General features: G+C 45.3%; 1 protein-coding gene across 1 annotated transcript in view; it reads left to right on the top strand.

Moving 5' to 3' along the window:
- The window catches only part of KISS1R (KISS1 receptor), a 264,728-nt gene that overhangs the window by 164,883 nt on the left and 78,028 nt on the right, over positions 1-21,817 (top strand). The window contains exon 3 of the mRNA XM_063914375.1: positions 16,562-16,697. Coding sequence (XP_063770445.1) covers positions 16,562-16,697 — 136 coding nt within the window. The remainder of the gene's footprint in view (positions 1-16,561; positions 16,698-21,817) is intronic.

Raw genomic sequence — 21,817 nt, 5'->3', positions numbered from 1 at the left:
AAAAGGGGGCAAGGGTGCCTCAGGTCCCAAACCGAGGGAGACAAGAGCCACAACATGAAGGACAGCGAGTCCACCAGCATCCCCTGCTGGGGATGATGTGCTACAAGGTGTTACTGACCCCACTACATACAGTGTGGCCTCGGTGGCCAAGGCTCAGTAAATATCCGACTTGTCGCCCTTACTGGATAAAAAGTTAGTGGGTATAAAAGATGCTATTGACTCAGCACTCACACATATCAAGGAACATCATACTCATTTTGCTGAAGTGGAATAACGGATCTCTAACATGGAGGATGATCTAATTGCTGCCAAAGCCACCATTACTTCCCAGGAGGTCTCGCTACAAGCTGTCCATGATAAGTTGGATGACGTCGAAAAACCGCAGTTGTCGTAATAATCTGTGGCTCATTGGCCTACTTGAGTCGCTTAAGCAACGAGAGCTGCTGGATTTGTTATCCACTTGGCTTCTGAAGGAATTAGATTGTCTACCTGCAACGGGTTCTATGTTGGTGGAATGTGCTCACCGCATTGGCCCAGATCACCAAACGGATCGTCGTAAGCCCGGCCAGTCATCTTCAAGCTACTCAAATATACAGATAAAATACGCCTGCTGGATGCCTATAGGAAATCGCAAGGTCTGCATTAACATGGTGATAAGCGTCTCCTCTTCCAGGATTTCTCCTATCAGGTGGCGATGAGACGTAGGGAGTTCTCTTCTGTCTGCAAATCGGTATTTGAAGCTGGAATAAATTTTGTTCTTCTCTATCCCGCTAAATTGAGGGTGCACACAATGGCAAGCAATATTTCTTCGACTCTGGCGAAATCGTTTGTTACCTCTCTATTGGATTCGCCCTCCCACTTGCAGGATGATGCTGACTTTGTTATTAACCCGCAAGTATTATGCTAATTTTACGCAAAGATGTATCTTTTATTACTGACATTGGCGTTGCGCCCTTTGGAATTTGACACGTGCTCTTGTTGCTATATATTGTTTCTTAGGTGTGCTCTTGCTCCTGCTTTGTAGATTGTTTTCCATGTCTCCTATTTATTATATTGAAAGTTATTTCATGCTTCACCTCTTGTTTCCTCCCCTCCTTACTCTATTCAGAAATATTTCCAGTGAGTATGATTGGACCTTTTGGCCTCTTGATTGGGTTTGAAAAACCAGAAAACAAGGTTGGACTGCCTCATGTAATTATTGTTTGCGATTGTTATTGCTATTACAGGTTCTGCTGGCTGGGACGAAGGGGCCCATCATATTTTCTATATCTCACTTGCGTTACATGTTTCCATGGTTGTGTGTAGGTTGACATGACCCTTCCTCAATATGTTTCATCTTCAACACGAAAACACATAATTTTTTTTAACTCGGAATGTAGAGGGTCTTAATACTCCATTGAAACGTAGAAAGGTATTACAGCATTTAAAAAGGTTTAAGCCTGACATAGCGGTGTTGCAGGAGACTCACTGGAGGGAAGGTGATCCTAACACTCTGCAGGACAAATGGTTCACTGATTATATCCCTGCTTCCTACCATACCAAAGGAAGGGGTGTGTTTCTGCTCATTAACAAATCTCTCCATTATATTGTTCTCGAGCAACTGTGTGACTCTGAGGGTAGATTATTGTTCATAATGCTGTGCCTGGTAGGTGAAATGTACACAATTGCCACTATTTATGCTCCTACTGACCCCAACAATGAGTTCTTTACTGGTCTATATGTTAGACTACAGGACTGGGCTGTGGGACACGTTTATCCTGGAGGGGATTTTAATACCACCCCTAATCCCTCACTTGATAAATCTGGGGTGACTACCTGAATAAATCCATCACCTGCCCTTGCTCTACTCTCATCATTGAATCTAACCGATCCATGGCAGTTTCAGCACCCCGTGGACAAGGAATACACGTTTTATTCTCATCCTCATCATTCCTCCACTAGGATAGATTATTGGCTTATCCCTATGTCTCTCCTTCCTAAGGTATGCAGATCTAAAGTGGAACACATTGCTATTTCAGACCATGCCCCAACCTGGTTCGCACTGTCAATTTCTTCCCCTAGACCACTCTCCTTTCCTTGGAAATTCCCATTCTACCTTTTAGAGTCTCCTGAAAATTATCCTTTAACCACTTAACTGACGATTTATTTTTCCAAAAACCGCTCCAAAATTGTCTGTGTTTTTTTATGAGTGAAGTAGGTGAAGAACATGAATTTAACCCTATCCTAAATGATTTTAGCTAAAAAAAGGGAAAAAAATATATTTTTTTATTTTTTATTTTATAAAATATTTTTCAAAACATCGATAGGAAACATCGTGACCATCGGAACATCGCGACCATCACGGCTTCTATTTTGAAGGCCGGGACAGCCTGCAGGTATACATCAAGGATCTGGGGGTGGCTTGGGAGGGTTCATTTACACTCCCCAGCGGCTGCCATTGTCTGCAGCACTAGTAGTAGCTTTGACAGTCAGCTGATGGACTGCCTGTCATGTACAAAACCTGTTACCGGTGACGCGCTGGGGGGATGGAGCCACAGATGGCAGGCGGCCCCGCACACCAGCTGGTCCATTGGGGATCTTACCTGTAAATGTGATGGCCAGTCCGGCCCTGAAGCTGGTAAATTATTGGCTTCGGTAGTTTGCAGTCAACGTCCCCCAGTGACCATTTGTAAACTTACCTCGGACACAGGCCAACTGACCTCTACTCCTAACATTGCGGCATCTTTTTTTAGCGTACTGCATTACAAGAATCTATACACTGCTTTTCCTGAAAACCCGTGTTTAGGTGTGAACTTTATACGGCAAGCAGGCGCTCCATGACTGACTGATGATGAAAAGGAGACATTGGTCCATTCATACCGCCCAATCTCCCTGTTGAATCAAGATCTTAAACTGTTGACTACCATTGTTGCACAACCACTTCAAGTTTTATTGCCAAAGATGTTACACCCCTCCAAGATTGACTTTGTGAAAGGCAACTCTTCTGTGCATAACATCCGTCAGCTTGTGGCCACTATGATTCACTTCTTGTCTAATCCTTCGGGTAAAACTCTATTAGTTAGTTGTGATGTCGATAAGGCGTTTGACAGGGTGTCTTGGGCGCACTTGCTTCATATATACAACTTTGGCACAGGATTTATCACCTTCTTTCGTAGATTATATGACTCCCCTAAAGCATTTCTTACTATTAACGGTTTTAATACGGCTAGTTTTACACTTTATTGTGGCACTAGATCCTAGCCCTGGATCCTCTGATCCAAAATTTTTATTTGTATACCCCATGGCAGGGCATAACAGTTGGTGCTAACACTAAAAGTCTCTGCATTCGCGGACGACCAGTTGTCATATTTTAGTAATCCTCAAGAAGCGTTTCCAGGCTTGTTACGCCTTTTATATGACTTTGAGAGTATGTCGGGATTTCTGATAAACAAATCAAAAACCAAAGCATTGGCATTATGGGCCTAATTCAGACCTGATCATAGATGTGCTAAATTTAGCACATCTATGATCAGCTTCCCTGACATGCGGGGTGACGCCCAGCACAGGGCTAGTCCGCTCTGCATGTCAGTCCCTGCCCCACCGCACAAGTACAAAAGCATCGCACAGCGGCAGTGCTTTTGTTCTAGAAGAGTAGCTCCCCACCAGTGCAGCTCCTGCGCGCTGGCAGGGAGCAGGGAGCTACTTGTCACTGTGAGGGTCGCAGCGGCTGCGTTTGATGTCACGCAGCCACCGCAGCCCGCCCCCCCCCCCCCCCGCATAGCCCGGGCACGCCTGCATTGCCCGAACCACCCCCTAAAGCGGCAGCCATATGCCGCCAGCCCGCTCAGCAAACGCCTTTGCCTGTCAGTCAGGCCGAGGCGATCGCAGGGCTGAGACGCACAGCACCGATCAGATCTGAATTGGGCTCTACATGTGGGAGCTTCTGAAGGTTGGTCTGACAGCTTCCCTTTTGTTTGGGCAGATTCCTCATTGCAATACATAGGCCTTAATATTCCAGTTAATCCAGCAGATTTATACAAGTCTAATTTTCCCAGGGTGATAGCCCGCACATTATCGGACTTCTAGTCTTGGCGTAGTTTACCGTTATCTTATATTGGCCGGTGCCATTTTATTAAGAAGATCTCATCCCTGCGCCTGTTATATGTCATTAATGGTATGGGTCGTTTAATAGACACAACTTAGGTCGACAGTCATTAGGTCGGCCATGGAAGGTCGACATACATTAGGTTGACAGGGACAATAGGCCGACGTGGTCATTAGGTCGACATGAACTCGGTCGACAGGTCAAAAGGTCGACATGAGGTTTTTGACTGTTTTTGATGTCGTTTTCTCCGTAAAGTGATGGGGAACCCAAATTAGTGCACCGTGTCCCTTCGCATGGCTCGCTTCGCTCGCCATGCTTCTAGCAAGGATTACCATTCCAATTGCAGTCCGCGTGGATCGTTAAGTATTAAAAAATCCCAAAAATGAAAAAAAAAAAATGCGAAAAACTCATGTCGACCCTTTGACTTGTCGATCTAGTACATGTCGACCTAACGGACATGTCGACCTAATGCATGTTGACCTAATGGCATTGTCAACCTTCAGTGGTCGACCTAATGAGTGTCGACCTAAGTTGTATCGACCTAACGACCGTAACCCGTCATTCAAATGCTCCCGTTATTACTGAAAGAATCAGATTTAAAGATACTGAACAGAGCCATTAGCACTTTTATTTGGGCCGGTAAAAAACCTAGGTTTTCCCTGTTTAAATTATGTCAACATATTACTTCTGGCGGTTTAAATCTGCCTTGTATACGGAGTTACTCATTGGCTGCAAACTACAGATACGCATTAGATTGGATTGGTGCCACAAATAATTATGCAATCCCTGAGATGGAACAAGCCTTTTGTCCCACCATGGCCTTGACTAGTTTATTGCACATGAAACCCTCTGACGTCTCTTAACTTACTTCTTACTGCGTTTACCCGCTTCAATAAAACATTGGTATCTTCTTCCTATATCGAAATGCAGTATAAACTGCTGCATAGAGCATATTATACTCCAAAATTAAGCATGCTGATGGGCGCCTCGCCTGATTCACGATGCTTTAAGTGTACAGCTCCAGACACAGATCTATTCCACTGTATGTGGACATAGGCATGCGCAGGTAGTTTTATTAGGGGGTGCACCGCCGGAGGGGTGTGTCTACCACTGACCACTGCCTTTTCGGGAAGGCATGTCTAGCACTATTTCGCATTCCCTCAGTAAAATCACATGGCTTAATCTAATTTCTCCCTAGTTCCTAATAATAAAGTAAATATAATACACCCCAAAGAAATAAAATAAAACATAATGGTGAGACCACCGGCCAGTACTGACTGTCCACTACGGCATAACCCTAAGTCCTAGCTGCCGCTGCACCCTATCGCTGCTTACACTTCCCCAACCCGTCCCTGACTCGGAACTAAGAGTGATGGGCCTAAGTGCATATGCATTCCCCTCCCCCCCCCACACCCCACCCCTTGCACCACCCAGCACCAACAACCTGATTTTGAGTGGGCCACTCTGAAAAGTACAGAGATTAGGGGGCCGAGAATTTGAGTTTTAATATAACACAAGTACAGTTTAAAATTTACACATCAGAGCCACATCTGCCTCTTTCAATGCCATCAGACTCCCCTGCAGGACACCAGCATTTGTCACACATGTTCCCATGCTCACAGTTACTGATAGTAGTGCCCCTTATTCACATTATGCCACACAGTATGCCATACAGTATGAGCCGAAATTCGGATTACGCCACATGATATGAGCAGAAATTCACATTACACCACACGGCATGAGCCGAAATTCACATTACACTAAACGGTATGAGCGGAAATTCACATTACACCACACGGCATGAGCCGAATTCACATTACGCTAAATGGTATGAGCAGAAATTCACATTACGCCACACGGTATGAGCGGAAATTCACATTACGCCACACGGTATGAGTGGAAGTTCACATTACGCCACACAGTATGAGCAGAAATTCACATTATGCCACCCGGTATGAGGCAAAATTCACATTACGCCACATGGCATGAGCTCAATTCACATTACACCACACAGTATGAGCAGAAATTCCCATTACTCCACACAGCATGAGCCACATTCACATTACCCCACACAGCATGAGCCGAATTCACATTATGCCACACAGTATGAGCCACATTCACATTATGCCATACAGTATGATCTGAATTCACATTACGCCACACAGTATGAGCCGAATTCACATTACGCCACACAGTATGAGCCACATTCACATTATGCCATACAGTATGATCTGAATTCACATTACGCCACACAGCATGAGCCGAATTCACATTACGCCACACAGTATGAGCCACATTCACATTATGCCATACAGTATGATCTGAATTCACATTACGCCACACAGTATGAGCCGAATTCACATTATGCCACACAGTATGATCCACATTCATATTACGCCACACAGTAGAGCCACATTCACATTACGCCACACAGTGTAAGCCACATTCACATTACGCCACACAGTATAACATCAGGAATGCCAGATACACATAAAACCTCCACTCAGGAAACTACTGAGTGCTTGGCTCAGCTAATTTATTTATGTAACCCTTTTCTTTTCTTATTTTTTTTTTCCTGAGTACACCTGCAGATCTTTTTTTTCTGGGGGAAGCAACTTCATGTACAGTATATATACAGACAGTACGTATATTCCGTCTAGCTGGCCCCATCTCATTCCCCTGCAGAAGCAGGCTCAGCTGCAGCACTGCAATTTACTTAGTCACTGAACCGTCTGCTGAGCTGAATTTGTCATCTGGGTCCTCAAGTCCTCCTGAGGTGAACGCTGTGTGGCTGTTGCAGCACACAAGGACACAGAGTGAGCACAGGGGAGTGCAGGGCCGCAGGCGGGAGAGGAGGGTGGGCTTGCAGTGTGAATCATGTCACATTGTGGGCGGAGCCAGGAGGAGATTTTCACTTCTGTGCACCTAGTGCGGCTGCCGGTCAGTCTGACTTCCAGACATATCAGTTTGTCCTGGCGGCGCAGTGTGTGTGTGTGTGTGTGGGGGGGGGGGGGGGGTGGAAATGAGGCACAGGTATGACCAGCAGGCATGCGGGGGTGCCAGACATTAGGGGTTGCCTGTGCGCACCAGTCACCCCCCATGCGCATGCCTATGTATATGGAGCTGTCCTGAGGTAAATACATTTTGGTTGACGGTATGTAAGTACGCAAAAGATGTTTATGACATTGTCCTCACTCCCACCCCAGGACATATATCTGATCCCAGTACAGTCCAGACCGCATGCTGGACAATGATTATTGTTGGCTAAAATTGTGGCAGCAGTGAGGAAAATCATATTATCTCAGTGGATCTCCTCTGATACCCTACTTTTGTCTCTATTATTGCCCCAGGTTTCCTATTTATTCCACATGGACTGGGTAGAGATGTGGTAGAGATGTCCCTTACTAAGGAACAAAAATAGTATTTTAATTACCTACCAGTAAATCCTTTTCTCATAGTCCTTAGAGGATACTGGGAATCCATTTAGTACCATGGGGTATAGACGGGTCCACTAGGTGCCTTGGTCACTTTAAGAATTTGATAGTGTGCACTGGCTCCTCCCTCTATGCCCCTCCTACCAGACTTAGTCTAGGAAACTGTGCCCGAGGAGACAGACATGCATTGAGAGAAGGATAGATAAGGAAAGTGGTGAGATTACGAACCAGCAAACACAGAACAATAGGAAAGCCATGCTAACCAAACTTGAAACATGAACAGCACAGCTGAACAAACCAGAATACTTAACCAAGTAACAGTGTAGGAAAATGAAGCACCGGGCGGGCGCCCAGTATCCTCTATGGACTACGAGAAAAGGATTTACTGGTAGGTAATTAAAATCCTATTTTCTCTTACATCCTAGAGAATACTGGGAATCCATTTAGTACCATGGGGAAGTACCAAAGCTCCCAAACCGGGTGGGAGAGTGCGGAGGTTCCTGCAGAACTGATTGACTAAACTGAATGTCCTCAGAGGCCAAAGTATTGAACTTGTAGAACTTTGCAAACGTGTTCGAACCTGACCAAGTAGCTGCTCAGTAGAGCTGTAAAGCCGAGACACCCCAGGCATTCACCAAAGAAGAACCCACCGACTTAGTAGAGTGGGCCTGTACAGATCGTGAGCTTTATCCAGCGTCTAATAGACTGCTTTGAAGCAGGACACCCAATTTTATTGGGATCATAGAGAATGAGCAGTGAGTCGGATTTTCTGTGACGAGCTGTTCTCTTTACATACACCTTCAGAGCCCTCACAACATCCAAAGACTTTGAAGTATCAGAGGTGTCCGTCACAGCTGGAACCACAATAGGTTGGTTGATGTGAAAAGCGGACACCACCTTAGGAAGAAATTGCTGACGAGTTCTGAGTTCAGCTCTGTCCTCAAGGAAAATTAAGTAGGGACTCTTGTGAGACAACGCCCCTAGTTCCGACACATGTCTTGCTGAGGCCAAGGCCAGTAGTGTGACGGTCTTCCACGTAAGGTACTTTACATCAACCTCCTGTAACAGTTCAAACCAGTCTGATTGGAGGAACTGCAGCACCAAATTGAGATCCCAAGGTGCCGTGGGAGGCACAAAGGGAGGCTAGATGTGCAGAATACCTTTCAAGAACATCTGGACCCCGGGGAGAGAAGCCAATTGTTTCTGAAAAAAAATAGACAAAGCCGAAATCTGGACTTTAATGGAACCTAGGCGTAGGCCCACATCCACTCCCGACTGCAGATAAACAGGAGACGTCCCAGATGAAATTCCATTGCAGAATATTGTCTGCTCTCACACCCAGAGACATACTTCTTCCATATACGGTGGTAACGTTTAGACATTACCCCTTTCCTGGCTTGGATCATAGTCGGGATGACCTTGTCAGGAATCCCTCTCCTGGCTAGGATCAGCCGTTTAACCTCCATGCCGTTAAACGTAGTCTCGGTAAGTCTTGATAGACGAACGGGCCCTGTTGCAGAAAATCCTTGCAAAGAGGCAAAGGTCACGGATCTTCGAGGAGCATCTCCAGATGGTCCGCGTACCAGGCCCTTCTTGGCCAGTCCGGAGCAAAGACTATTGCTTGAACCTTTTCCCTTCTTATTCTTTTTATAATTCTTGGGATCAGAGGAAGTGGAGGAAACACGTACACTATCTGGTAGACCCATAGAGTCATCAGAGCGTCTACCGCCACTTTCTGTGGGTCTCTTGACCTGGAACAATACCGCTTGAGCTTCTTGTTGAGACGAGAGGCCATCATGTCGATTTGTGGATATTCCCACTGATGTGTCTAGCACCTGAACACTTCCGTGTGAAGGCCCCATCTCCCAGGTGCAGGTCGTGTATGCTGAGGAAGTCTGCTTCCCAGTTGTCTACTCCCGGAATGAAGACCGCCGACAACGCTACGGCGTGTTTTTCTACCCAGAGGAGAATTTTTGACACCTCTGACATTGCTGCTCTGCTTTTCGTTCCGCCCTGTTGGTTTATGTACATTACCACTGTTACATTGTCCGACTGGACTTGAATGGCCTGATTCTGAAGTAGAGATGAGGCCTGCAGAAGGGCATTGTAGATAGCTCTGAGTTCCAGGATGTTTACTGGAAGGACGACTTCCTGACTTGACTATCTTCCTTGAAACTGAACCCCCTGGGTGATTGCGCCCCAACCTCTGAGGCTTGCATCCGTGGTTAGCAGAATCCAATTCTGAATCCTGAAACTCCGACCCTCCACAAGGTGAGAAGTCTGTAGCCACCACAGAAGGGAGATCCTGGCTCTTGGCAACAGACGGATCCTCTGGTGCATGTGAAGATGCGATCCGGACCATTTGTCCACTATATCTAGCTGGAAGGGCCTCACATGAAACCTTCCATACTGAAGCACCTCGTAAGAGGCCACCATTTTCCCCAGAAGCCAAATGCACAGATGCACCGAGATCCGGGTTGGCTTCAGGACAGCCCAAACCATCGAGTCTATTTCCATAGCCTTCTCCACAGGAAGGAACACTCTCTGAGATTCCTTTTCCAGTATCATTCCCAGAAAAGAAAGCCTCTGCGTCCGTTCCAGGTGATATTTTATTCAGAATACATCCATGATCCAGGAGTAGTCTGGTTGAGAGGCGATAATTGTCCATGAACTGCTCCCTGAATGGTGCCTTTATCAGAAGATCATCCAGGTATGGCATTATGTTCATTCCCTGTTTGCGGAGTAGCAACATCATCTCTGCCATCACTTTGGTGAACACCCTTGGCGCCGTGAAGAGACCAAATGGCAGGGCCTAGAACTGGTAATGGTAGTTTTGCAGTGCAAACCGTAGATAAGCCTGGTGAGGCAGCCAGATCGGAATGTGAAGGTATGCATCCTTGATATCCAGAGACACTAGGAATTCCTCCTTCACCAGACCTGAGATCACCGCTCTCAGAGACTCCATCTTGAATTTGAACACTCGTAAGTACGGGTTCAATGACTTGAGGTTCAAAATCAGCCTTACCGAACTGTCCCGTTTTGGTACTACAAACAGGTTGGAATAATATCCCTTGTTTGCAGATGAGGTAGAACTGGAACAATGACCTGAGTCTGTACCAGTTTTTAAATGGCATCCTGTAACGTTATACTTGCTTCCTGTGAAACTAGTAAGCTTGATTTGAAGAATATGTGAGGTGGGAGCTCCTGAAACTCCAGTCTATAGCCCTGGGAAAAAAGATCTATGACCCAGGGATCCTGGCATGATGTTGTCCAGATGTGACTGAAAAATTTTAGTCGGGCTCCCACCTGCTGGTCTTCCAGGCATCACGGTCCACCGTCATGCTGAAGGCTTTGAGGAAGCAGAACTTGAGTTCTTTTCCTGTGAACCTGCAGTTGTTGGTTTTCGTGGTTTACCTCTAGCGCCTCTGGTGGCTATAGAAGAACCTCTGGTTTTGCCCTTAAACTTGGCAGTCTGAAAGGACTGTAGATTAGGTCCTGAGTAAGCCTTCCTGGCTGGGGGAGCTGCAGAAGGAAGCTATGTGGACTTACCCGCAGTAGCTTTGGAGCTCCATTTGTCTAGTTTATCTCCAAATAATGCCTCTCCTGTGAAGGGCCTTCCATGCCTTTCCTGGAGTCCACGTCAGCAGTCCACTGGCGTAGCCATAAGCCTCTGCGTGGCGTGCTGACACTGCCATAGCAGTGGTGCGTGCATTAAGCAATCCTATTTCTTATATGACTTCCACCATAAAATTCGCAGAGACCTGTATATGCTGCAATAGTAAAATAATCTCCCCCTTAGGCAAGGTACCTAACCCCTCGATTATGTTACCCGGCCATTTTGCGATGGCCTTAGTGTATTCTCAATTCTACGATCAGATGTGTATTTTAGGGAGGCTGCACCAGGGACAGGCAATACAATTTTCTGTGACAGCCTGGATACTGATGCATCCACTATCGGTTGATTTTCCCATTTTATTCTATCCTCAGGAGGAAAGGGAAAGAAAAGATGATATCAACCTTTTAGGAATTTGAAATTTCCTATCAGGATTAACCCACAGTTCTCCAAACAGGGTATTTAGTTCCTTTGGCACAGGAAAAATGGCTGAGGATTTATTTTTTATATTAAAATAAGATTCCTCAGTCTCCTCTGTTACCTTATCAGGTATATGCAGAACCTCTCTAATAGCTTCTATGAGAGACTCTATTCCATGTGACAGAGTAGCCTCCCCCACCTCTGCGTCCACCTCCCCCTCCTCCATGTCTGACCCCTCATCATCAGAGTCAGATAGCAGGATATGGGCCAAAGGACGTTTTTGCAGACAAATGGTAGGGGACTGAGATGCTGGTTTGGGTACTGAGTCTCTGTTCATAAACTCAGTCATCGATTGTCTTAAGTATTGCGTCTCTTTCTCATTGCAGGACAATTTAGTAGAAATATTGGAGATCATTCCCCTAATGGAATCCAGCCAAGCTGGTTCTGCCCAGCTAGCCTGGGAGGGTGAACTGCACTGAGTACACTGTAGTAAACCCTCTGGAGAAGAGGAAAACTGTGCCTTACATGAAACACACTCTTTATCTTACATACTGTGACAGTGACAGCACACACACACACACACACACACACACACACACACACACACACACAGCAACAGGTTAAATGCACAATTAACCCACAAAGAGCCCTTCAAGAGAGACACAGAGATAGCCTGGAGCCAGCACACAGCACCCTTACTGCTACTGCTAAGCTTAGCAGGGTCGCAGACTAAGTACCCAGATTGGGGACTTAGTACACTAGTAAGCGCCCCCCCCTGCTATGACCCCCTGGTACCGCTGAGGTAATCTGGAGTCTCTCCGGAGGACCTGGGCGTCCCTGTCAGTCAGCATCTGTGTCGACTGCAGAGAGAAAATGGCACTGGTGAACGGCTGGATCTGCTCATAGTGAAGCCTCGCCCCTTCAATGGCACGGGGTCTTTCCACTTTTTTATACTGACTGAGGTGATTTTCAGTGCTTAAAATGGAGTCAGCCACCTTTTAAGTCTGTAATGCCAGTCTGGGTACTGTGTACACCCGTAGTGTACTTATACACAGTTCGCTCCCTCAGAAGCAGTGCATCTGCACTGTGTACTGAGTCTGGAGACTCCGCCGCCCCCGTAGAAGCCCTGCGTCTCCGCACCCTCATGCCGCCATAATGACCGGCGATCCGCTAACCGGGACGCCGGCTTAGTACTCACCACTCTTGTATCTTCTGGCTCTGTTAGGGGTGGCGGCGTGCTGCAGGAATGTACGCTTGCCCTGATGGGGCGTGCGAACAGTTCCCTTAGGAGCTAGTGTCCTGTCAGCGGGGAATGGGACCATTTAACCCTTCAAGAGGTTGGGCTGTCCCCCCCCCCCTAAGTCCCACGAAGCAGGCAGGCTGGTGCCATCCTGCCTGCCTGAAAATAACAAACAAATAAAATAAATGCTGAAAACTCTTCCAGCGACGTGACCGGCTCCTCTGGACACACTTTCTGAACTGAGTCTAGTAGGAGGGGCATAAAGGGAGATGCCAGCGCACACTATCAAATTCTTAAAGTGCCCAAGGCTCCTAGTGGACCCGTCTATACCCCAAGGTACTAAATGGATTCCCAGTATCCTCTAGGACGTAAGAGAAAGGTAGAAAAGTTCTTTGACGTATGGCTGCCCCACGTGAAATCCTTATCCCCTTCCCTTCATAATACAATACGAACAGCAGTGTCTCTGACCTCATGGTACAATGTTGAAGTACTTACAACTGGTCATCCTCCATTTTAGAAATGCTACGTCTTCTTATGCTTGTTTATTTGCCTATTGTATACTCTATTACTGGAAGTATATACCCTGTTCAATGGATCCTTTAACATGTGATGCCTGTGTTTTCTCACACATCTGCTTTACTGCTTGTACAAATGTGTTTGCTCTTAACCTGCTAACTGGAATTTGTAATTATATGTGCAGTTCCCCAATAAAATAAGTTTGAAAAATGAAAATAAATAAAATAAAAGATGGAGGCAGTGCCACATGGCGCTTGTTTTTAGCTCCAGCCTTGCATACTTAGGGGTCAGCACGGAATCATTTGGAAAATGGGACAGGAAGGCCACAAGAGGAGAACAAGGAAAACATTTAGAAAAGGATGGTGGGCAGAGTGTACAGGAAAAGAACAGAATGGTGAAAGGTGGAACGGAAAACTAGGGATGGCTGAAGAGTGAACTGGCCCCCGATCTTGGATGATGCTAAGGGCAAGATCAAGGAGATAGCCTGAGTGTGAGACAGTTAGGTGAGTTGATGGTAGTACAGCTGAAACACCAGATATCCACCTATGTTGGCAATGCATCTTGGTTGGCCCTGTGGCAGGTCCAAACAGTGAGCATGGGTATGGGGTGGGTGTCTCATAGCAGTAACAGAAACCTGCAGTTGGGGAAGCTTCAGCAGCTGCTGTAACTGTAGCAGGCCCCGGTAAGCTCATCCATTTGGGCTGCTTACTTCAGGTTGATATGCTACCATTACCATGTACCACTGGGAGACTAGGCCTGGAAGAATGTGAACCATCTGTGCTGATGGGCAATGGAGCTGCAGCAGTGAGGGGACAGGTTCATGGATTGCTGCATAGGGCAGGCCAAGAGGAAATCATGGAGTGGGGGCACAGAATAAGCCACCAGGCATCAGAGGAATAGGGTGAGACTTACTGTATTAGAGTGACACCTTATGTTTTCTCCCAAACCCAAGGAGCATCCTTTGAGCTTAGTCAATGACTCAGTTGTCTATCTGCAGAAAAGCACATTTTAGTTGCACTGTGCCTAATGTAAAACAAATTTTCAAACACGCAAAATGAATCACATATTGGCCCTCATTCCGAGTTGATCGCACGCTAGATGCTTTTAACAGCAGTGCAAATGCTAAGCTGCCGCCCTCTGGGAGTGTATCTTATTTTAGCAGAAGTGGGAACGAAAGATTAGCAGAATTGCTTGAAAATCTTTTCCTGCAGTTTCTGAGTAGCTCCACACCTACTCCTAGATTGCGATCACTGCAGACTGTTTGGTTCCTGATTTGACGTCACAAACACGCACTGCGTTCTGCCAGCCACTCCCCCGTTTCCCCAGCCACTCCTGTGTTTTAGCCTGACACGCCTGCGTTTTTTAGCACACTCCCGGAAAACGGTCTGTTTCCGCCCAGAAACACCCACTTTCTGTCAATCACACACCGATCAGCAGTGCGACTGAAAAGCGTCGCTCATCCCTGTGTAAAATTGCTTAGTTTTGTGTAAAAGTACTTGGCGCGTGCGCCCTGCGGCCCATACGCATGCGCAGAAATGGCAGTTTTTAGCCTGATCGCTATGCTGCGAAAAATGACAGCGAGCGATCAACTCGGAATGAGGGCCATAATACAGACATCTTGATTTCCCTCATTCTCATGATTAATTTAAGATGCGAATAAGCCCAAGTCAAGCAGTATTTCAGCAGAATTTTAAGGAGGTTGAACTGTACTGTAATGTAATATTCTCTATGCATTCCATTTTTATTATGTCTATGTAAATAATGTTTCAATATTGTGCTATATGTATTTTTGTTTGAACAAACATACTATAGATCAGTGGCGGGGCTGCAGTGTTGACTACCTTGTGCAGGGGGGGAATGCTAAGCACATATAAACATACATGTGAAGATGTATGTAATATATGTGCTGGCAGTGTATCCGGATCAGGAGCGGCGCTGTATACCACAGACGCCGTGCAGAACCCAGTACTCGACATTAGGCTTCCTTCTCCTAAGCACGCCCCCAGACTCTCATTGGCTTGTTTCACAGGAGTCTGGGGGTGGGCTTAGGACAGGGAAGCTAATGCTGATACAATGCCAGAACATATATTACATACATCTTCACATGTTTGTTTTTATATGCTTAGCGGGGCCCCCTGCCATAGGGGTTTCTATAATGGGTGCAGTGTGTGCGGTGCACACATGGCCCTGGGTCCAGGGGGCCCACACCGAACCCATATATTATTCTTACCCCTCCGGAGTCCCGCGATAGCAGCCCTGCTGTGCGGGCACAAACTACTTAGAAAATGGCCGTCACGGCCATTTCCAATTGCGCATGCGCACTGGTGGTGTCCCGGGAACAAGGCGCATTATGCCAGAGTCTACTGCTGCCGGAGAGGAGGGGGCCCACGACAGAAGGCTGCACGTGGGTCCCCTCCTCTCTTAAAATGCCCCTGCACAAGGTAGTCGGTACTGCATCTGCCACGGCTATAGATAGGCAGGAAGCACCTCTGCAGCCATTGTTCAGCATGACTGCAGCTAGGAAAGATGCAGGGGATGTCTACAGACCTGGATGCAGCCACACATTTGCACGCAGCGGCCGCAATCGAATTGCAGACAAATCAGGAGGCAGCCTCACACATGCTGGGCAGCCTTGCCCTGTGCTGGGCTGCTCCCAGCATGTGAGGAGATGAATGTAGATCTGGCTGTGTATGCAGCGATCTGCGTCGTTCTCTGAATAAGGTCCTCACTTCTGTAGTTCTCAGTGTTCTGTGGTGATTTACACACAGACCACTTTACATATGTCTTGCAGTCTGATTCATCAGTATGGGTAACAATGCCTTTCCTTTGCCAGTTGGCTAGTTTTCATAAATTTCTCCAAAAAACATTATTTCACAATAGTTTGTGTTTTCATAATATTGATCTCCCACCTTTTCTCATGAACACAAAACAATATAAAGAATTATTATTATTATTATTATTATTACTACTACGGCAAAATAGATTTTCTGTCTATTAGCTTCCTTCTGTGACAATGCGATAAAAGTAAAATGGTCTTTCTCTGCCTCTCCCCATGGCAAGTCTTTAGTTAGGAGAATCCATTTACTGGATATACTTTCTTGCATTGTTCACTTGCTGTGAAGAACACTGACAAAGAATAATAGCTGGAAAATCGCAGAGTGCTTGAACTCTGTGTTGAAAGTGGATAGAAATTGCCTGCTTTTTTAAAGATTTATTTTTTCCCACTCTCATATATACTTGCTTTAATGTTTTAGGTATCAGTGCAAGCTACCTGTGTGACCCTGACTGCTATGAGTGTGGATCGTTGGTATGTGACAGTGTTCCCGCTGCGCTCCCTGCGTCAAAGGACTCCACGTGTGGCTTTCGCAGTGAGTCTAGGAATTTGGATAGGTAACTAACAACACTTACTTATTCCTTATTATAAAAGAGGGGAGAGTAATCATGTCTGGGGATGGGAAAGGTAAATCCAGTAAATTCTAATCGATTGAGAAACTGAGAAAGTTAAAAATAAAAGGAATAACTTTGCACGTTGGCAAAACCATGTTGCACTGCAGGTGTGGCAAATTTAAAAGGTGCAGAGAGATTTAGAATTGGTGTGTCCTAGCTCAGATCTACAGATGGAGCCTCGCTCATCTATGCTGTTTGTGGCGTTAGTCGCGATCACGGATTCGCAGTGTGCCTGAGCGCAAGGAGGCTTGCCTAGTCATAGGGAGGCGCACAGAACGATTGGCGTTACTGGTGAGTGTAATACATGCGATCATCCACCAGATGTGGCTTTTTAAAATCACCATTGCGCATGCGTGTGGTCTCCATTGAAATACAGTACTGTATACTACAGTGCAAGAACTACTTTACTGGAGCCTCTCATTACACTACAGTATTTCAAATACACTGAGGCAATGAGGTTCTATAGACAAACCAATAAATAAAAGTAGTACAGTATATACAGACGCAAACGAACGTGATAAAGCAATAGTACATTGACGTTAGGGATATGTGAGCATCCAAATTTCGGTGGTTTTACAGCATAAGCAAAACCAATGAGAAGGGATCACTGCTAACATTTACACATGAGCTTGTGTCTCTATCAAAGCGACTGCAGGTCTTTATCAGCCCTTCATTTACATACATTACTCGCTTATCCCCATAGCAGCTGTGTATTTTAGATAGCAGAATGAGATGCTCCTACAGCATTGCCCTGATTCATGTAGAACCTGTATGCATATTTCTATTGAATGTGAAGGTATATTACAATACAAAAAAATTTTTTTATAAAGTGTCAGAAAAAAAACATACGCACTTTGGGAATTGAACCCGGGACTCTGAGCATGACACACTTCACCACTCGGACACGATGCCTCATGACAAATACACAAGCTCATGTGTTAATGTAAGCAGTGATCCCTTCCCATTGGTTTTTGATTATGCCCTAATGGCTACGGGACTTGGACGCTCACATACTTACTGTATCCCTAACTTCAATGGACTTGCTTTAACACGTTCTTTTGCCTCTGTATAGACTATTTTTATTAATTGCTCAATCTATGGGAATTAGATGCTCACATAACCTTAACGTCAAAAGAACCTTTGTTTTACCACATTTGTTAATTGATTGATCTATAAGGTATTTAGTCACCACCTCTCCCCTTCCCCCTTCTCCCTCCCCTGGGAGCCTGCTCATTTCACAGACAGGGAGGTCAGGTTACAATACATTGACTACACAGTTCTGTATGTAAATGAAGGGCTGATAAAGAACTGCAGTCACTTTGATAGAGACACAAGCTCATGTGTAAATGTTAGCAGTGATCCCTTCTCATTGGTTTTGCTTATGCTGTATTACAGTATTGTAGCTAGGGGACTAGGACACTCACAGTACAGTAGAGTATCTCTAACGTCAATGAACTACAGTATTACTTGAACATGTTAGTTGCATCTGTATACACTATTTTTATTTATTAGTTTGTCTATGGGACCTCATTACCGCTGTGTATCTGAAATAGCGTAATGAGACACTCCTGCAGCATTGCCCTGATTTATGTAAAACTTGTGTGCATATTTCTATTGAATGTGAAGGTGTATTACAATAGATATAAAAAAATTAATAAAGTGTTAGTAAAAAAACAAATATGCATTCGCACTTTGGGAATTGAACCCGGGACTCTGAGCATGGGAAACAGCAAACTTCACTGCTTGGCCGCATCGTCTGGTGATGGATACACAAGCTCATGTGTAAATGTAAACAGTGATCCGTTCCCGTTGGTTTTGATTAAGCCGTAACGGCTATGGGACTTGGACGCTCATACTGTGCAGTACATTATATCCCTAACGTCAATAGACCATAGTTTTAACACATTCTATAGCTGTAGCTGTAACATGTTAATTTGCATCTGTATATACTATTTAAATTAATTGCTTATTCTATGTGACCTCATTGCTGCTGTGTATTTGAAATAGCATAATACTGTATGACGCTCCTACCGCATTGCCATGATTTATGCAAAACTTATGCCGTCGCTCGCTCCATAGCTGAGGTGCAGGGTCACGAGCGGCAGCCATTTTGTGAACCCGCTCTGCGATTGATTCTGGCCTGCTACAGTACTCTATATGTATGTATGGTGCATAGAGCTCGCTTATCCCCATAGCCGCTGTGTATTTTAGATAGCGGAATGAGACGCTCCTACCGCATTGCCCTGATTCATGTAGAAACCTGTGTGCATATTTCAATTGAATGTGAAGGTATAGTATATTACAATAAAAAAAATGTAATAAAGTGTCAGAAAAAAAAAGACATTCGCACTTTAGGAATAAGTCATACACTTCACCGCTCAGCCATGACGCTTCATGACAAATATGGGACTTGAACGCTCACATACAGTACGTTGTCTCTAACGTCAATGAACTACAGAATTGATTTAACACATTAGTTGCGACAGTATGCACTATTTTTATTTATTGATTTGTCAATGAACTACAGTATTGCTTTAACACATTAGTTGCGTGTCACGATCCGGGTAACTGGACATCATTATTTACCTTTCAAGTGTCTTATGAGACTGTCCCAGCGTTCTAGGGTGGGATCCCATCTGCGTTGTCAGCATGTAGTACGCTGATGTCTCCACTTCACATCTCCTCCCTGTGATCCCGCAGCGCTGTCACAGCAGCTTCACAAGTTTAGTTCATTAGTTTCCAGAATGGCGTCTCCTGTCCTCCGCCGCCATTGCTACTGTTTCCCATATGGAATATTCAAGACTGGCGTCTCCTGCCCTCTGCGGCCTCCGCCACCATTGCTGCCATTTCCCATATGGAATTACAAACAGACTTTCCCTCCAAATGCTAACATGGGCGCAGCCATGTTTTTCCAGTCACATGTTACTTTTTCAAACTATCCGCTGCGCTCTGGACTCTGCTTAATCATCCAGCCAATGCCTGCTTCCCAGCAGGTATAAATATCCTGTTCCTGGGCTGGAAAGATGTCAGTGCTTTGGTTGTCAAACCCAGTGATACAAGTCTCTCCTGTCTGTGGTTATTCAGGTATTGTTCCAGGTATTCCAGCTCCTGTGTTCAGCTCCACTAGAGACCCGCACCTGCTACCATCTGGCGGTGCAGCCTGACTCTGCGGTGTCCCAGCATTGCATTCTGCTATTGGCAGTGGTTCCATATCGGCCTCCAGCGGTGCCTAGCCCTGCCAGTCACCATCGGTGTTCCATCATCGATCTCCAGTCACCATCGGTGTTCCATCATCGATATCCAGTCATCATTGGTGTTCCATCATCGATCTCCAGTCACCATCTGTGTTTCACATTGGTCTCCAGTCATTATCAGTGTTCCATCATCGATCTCCAGTCACCATCGGTGTTCCATCATCGATCTCCAGTCACCATCGGTGTTCCTTCATCGATCCCCAGCATCATCATTGTTTCTTCATTTGACCTTTCCGCTACATTGGTGTTCTAACATCATTGCACAGTTCACCATCGGTGCTCCTACTTGCAAACGCTCACTCCATCATTGAGCTCCGTAGCACCCTCATCACCTGTGCCAGTTCCATCCGGCATCCTGGGCAGTTCACGAGTGCTCACCCTATTCAGCATTGCACCAGCATATCCAGCTTCCAGTGTGTCATCTGCTGGCCCGTTCCTACTCACACCATCGATACAGCAGACAGCTGTTAGTTCTCAGGACTTACCATCTCCAGGTCTCTCAAGACTGTACGGTGTTATATCACCTCTAGCAGCATCCTAACCATTGCTATATCCAAGGAACTGAGATTCTTTTTGTTATGCAATTATTCTATATTGCTGAGCATCACTGTCTCCTTTGAACTGTCGTTTTACCAGATGAACTGTGTTTAATAAATCTTCTGAACTTTTACAAAGTTGTCTTGGTCACGCCTTTGGGCATTTGTTCCAAAGGTTTCCTGCATGTCCAAGAACCCTATACTGCCTCCCAGGTTCACGTACACCTCAGCCCCTACAACTGAGGCTTCCTCTGGTCAGCACCAGCCCTCAGTTGTGACATTGCGTCTGTATACACTATTTTTATATATTGATTTGTTTACGGGACTTGGACGCTCACACACAGTAACACGGCAATGGGCCATTGCTTTAACACGTTCGTTTGCGTCTTTATAAACTATTTTTATTGATGGATTTATTGGTTTATTATTTTTATTATTGACTCTCTCTGTCTGACCATTGGTCTGTGTGTACAGTATAGAGTAACATTACAGTCGTCACTGACCATTTGCCAGAGCTTTTAGATCAGTCCACCACTATTCGCTCTACAGTACTGGATTAGTGGAGCATTAGCCACCCAGTGGTGAAGATGTGTATTGCATGCCGAGTATGTAGTCATGCCTCAACGCATCTGTCCGTGCATAAACTCAACAACCTAAGCTTTCGCCTAGAAGTAACTAATCCTACGTTTAGGCGGATAAACTGCAGCGATGAGGGAGGCTCCATCTTGTAAATTGCAGAGTAAAAAAGAACTGTCTAGCATGTGTGGGCTACAGTACATGCAAACTCAGCCAGTATTTACCCTGTATACAAAATCAATAAATTTATCTGCACTACATGCACTGTAGAATGCTTGGTCCAGTTTTTTATGTTTTGTTTTCTGCTTTGCTCCTAACTCAGAATTAGCGCCTGGGTCTTAATCTCAATTTAAAATGTCAATTTTGTTGTTTATTAAAATATTCGAAAATCTCCTAATGCCCCAATAACAAAAATAAAATAAAAATAATAATAAAATAATAATAATAATAAAAATAACATAGGTTACAATTGGAGAAATCACAGCTTTTAGTTTGCGCCTCCAGACTAGGTGATAACTATGAAAATATCAGGAAACAGTGCTGTACCTCTGTTACACACCTCTGAGTGAGTAATAATGTATTTAGATGGTGTTTATATAATAAAAAAAATACAATTTTTTTTTGTCATTTTCTCTAAAATGAAGAAACAATGGCCGGGATGTAATGGGAGTCGATAATGGCAAAATGTAGATATTTA

This window comes from Pseudophryne corroboree, chromosome 1, assembly GCF_028390025.1.
Source record: "Pseudophryne corroboree isolate aPseCor3 chromosome 1, aPseCor3.hap2, whole genome shotgun sequence".
Lineage (NCBI taxonomy): Eukaryota > Metazoa > Chordata > Amphibia > Anura > Myobatrachidae > Pseudophryne > Pseudophryne corroboree.
This window is presented reverse-complemented; position numbering and strand designations above follow the sequence as displayed.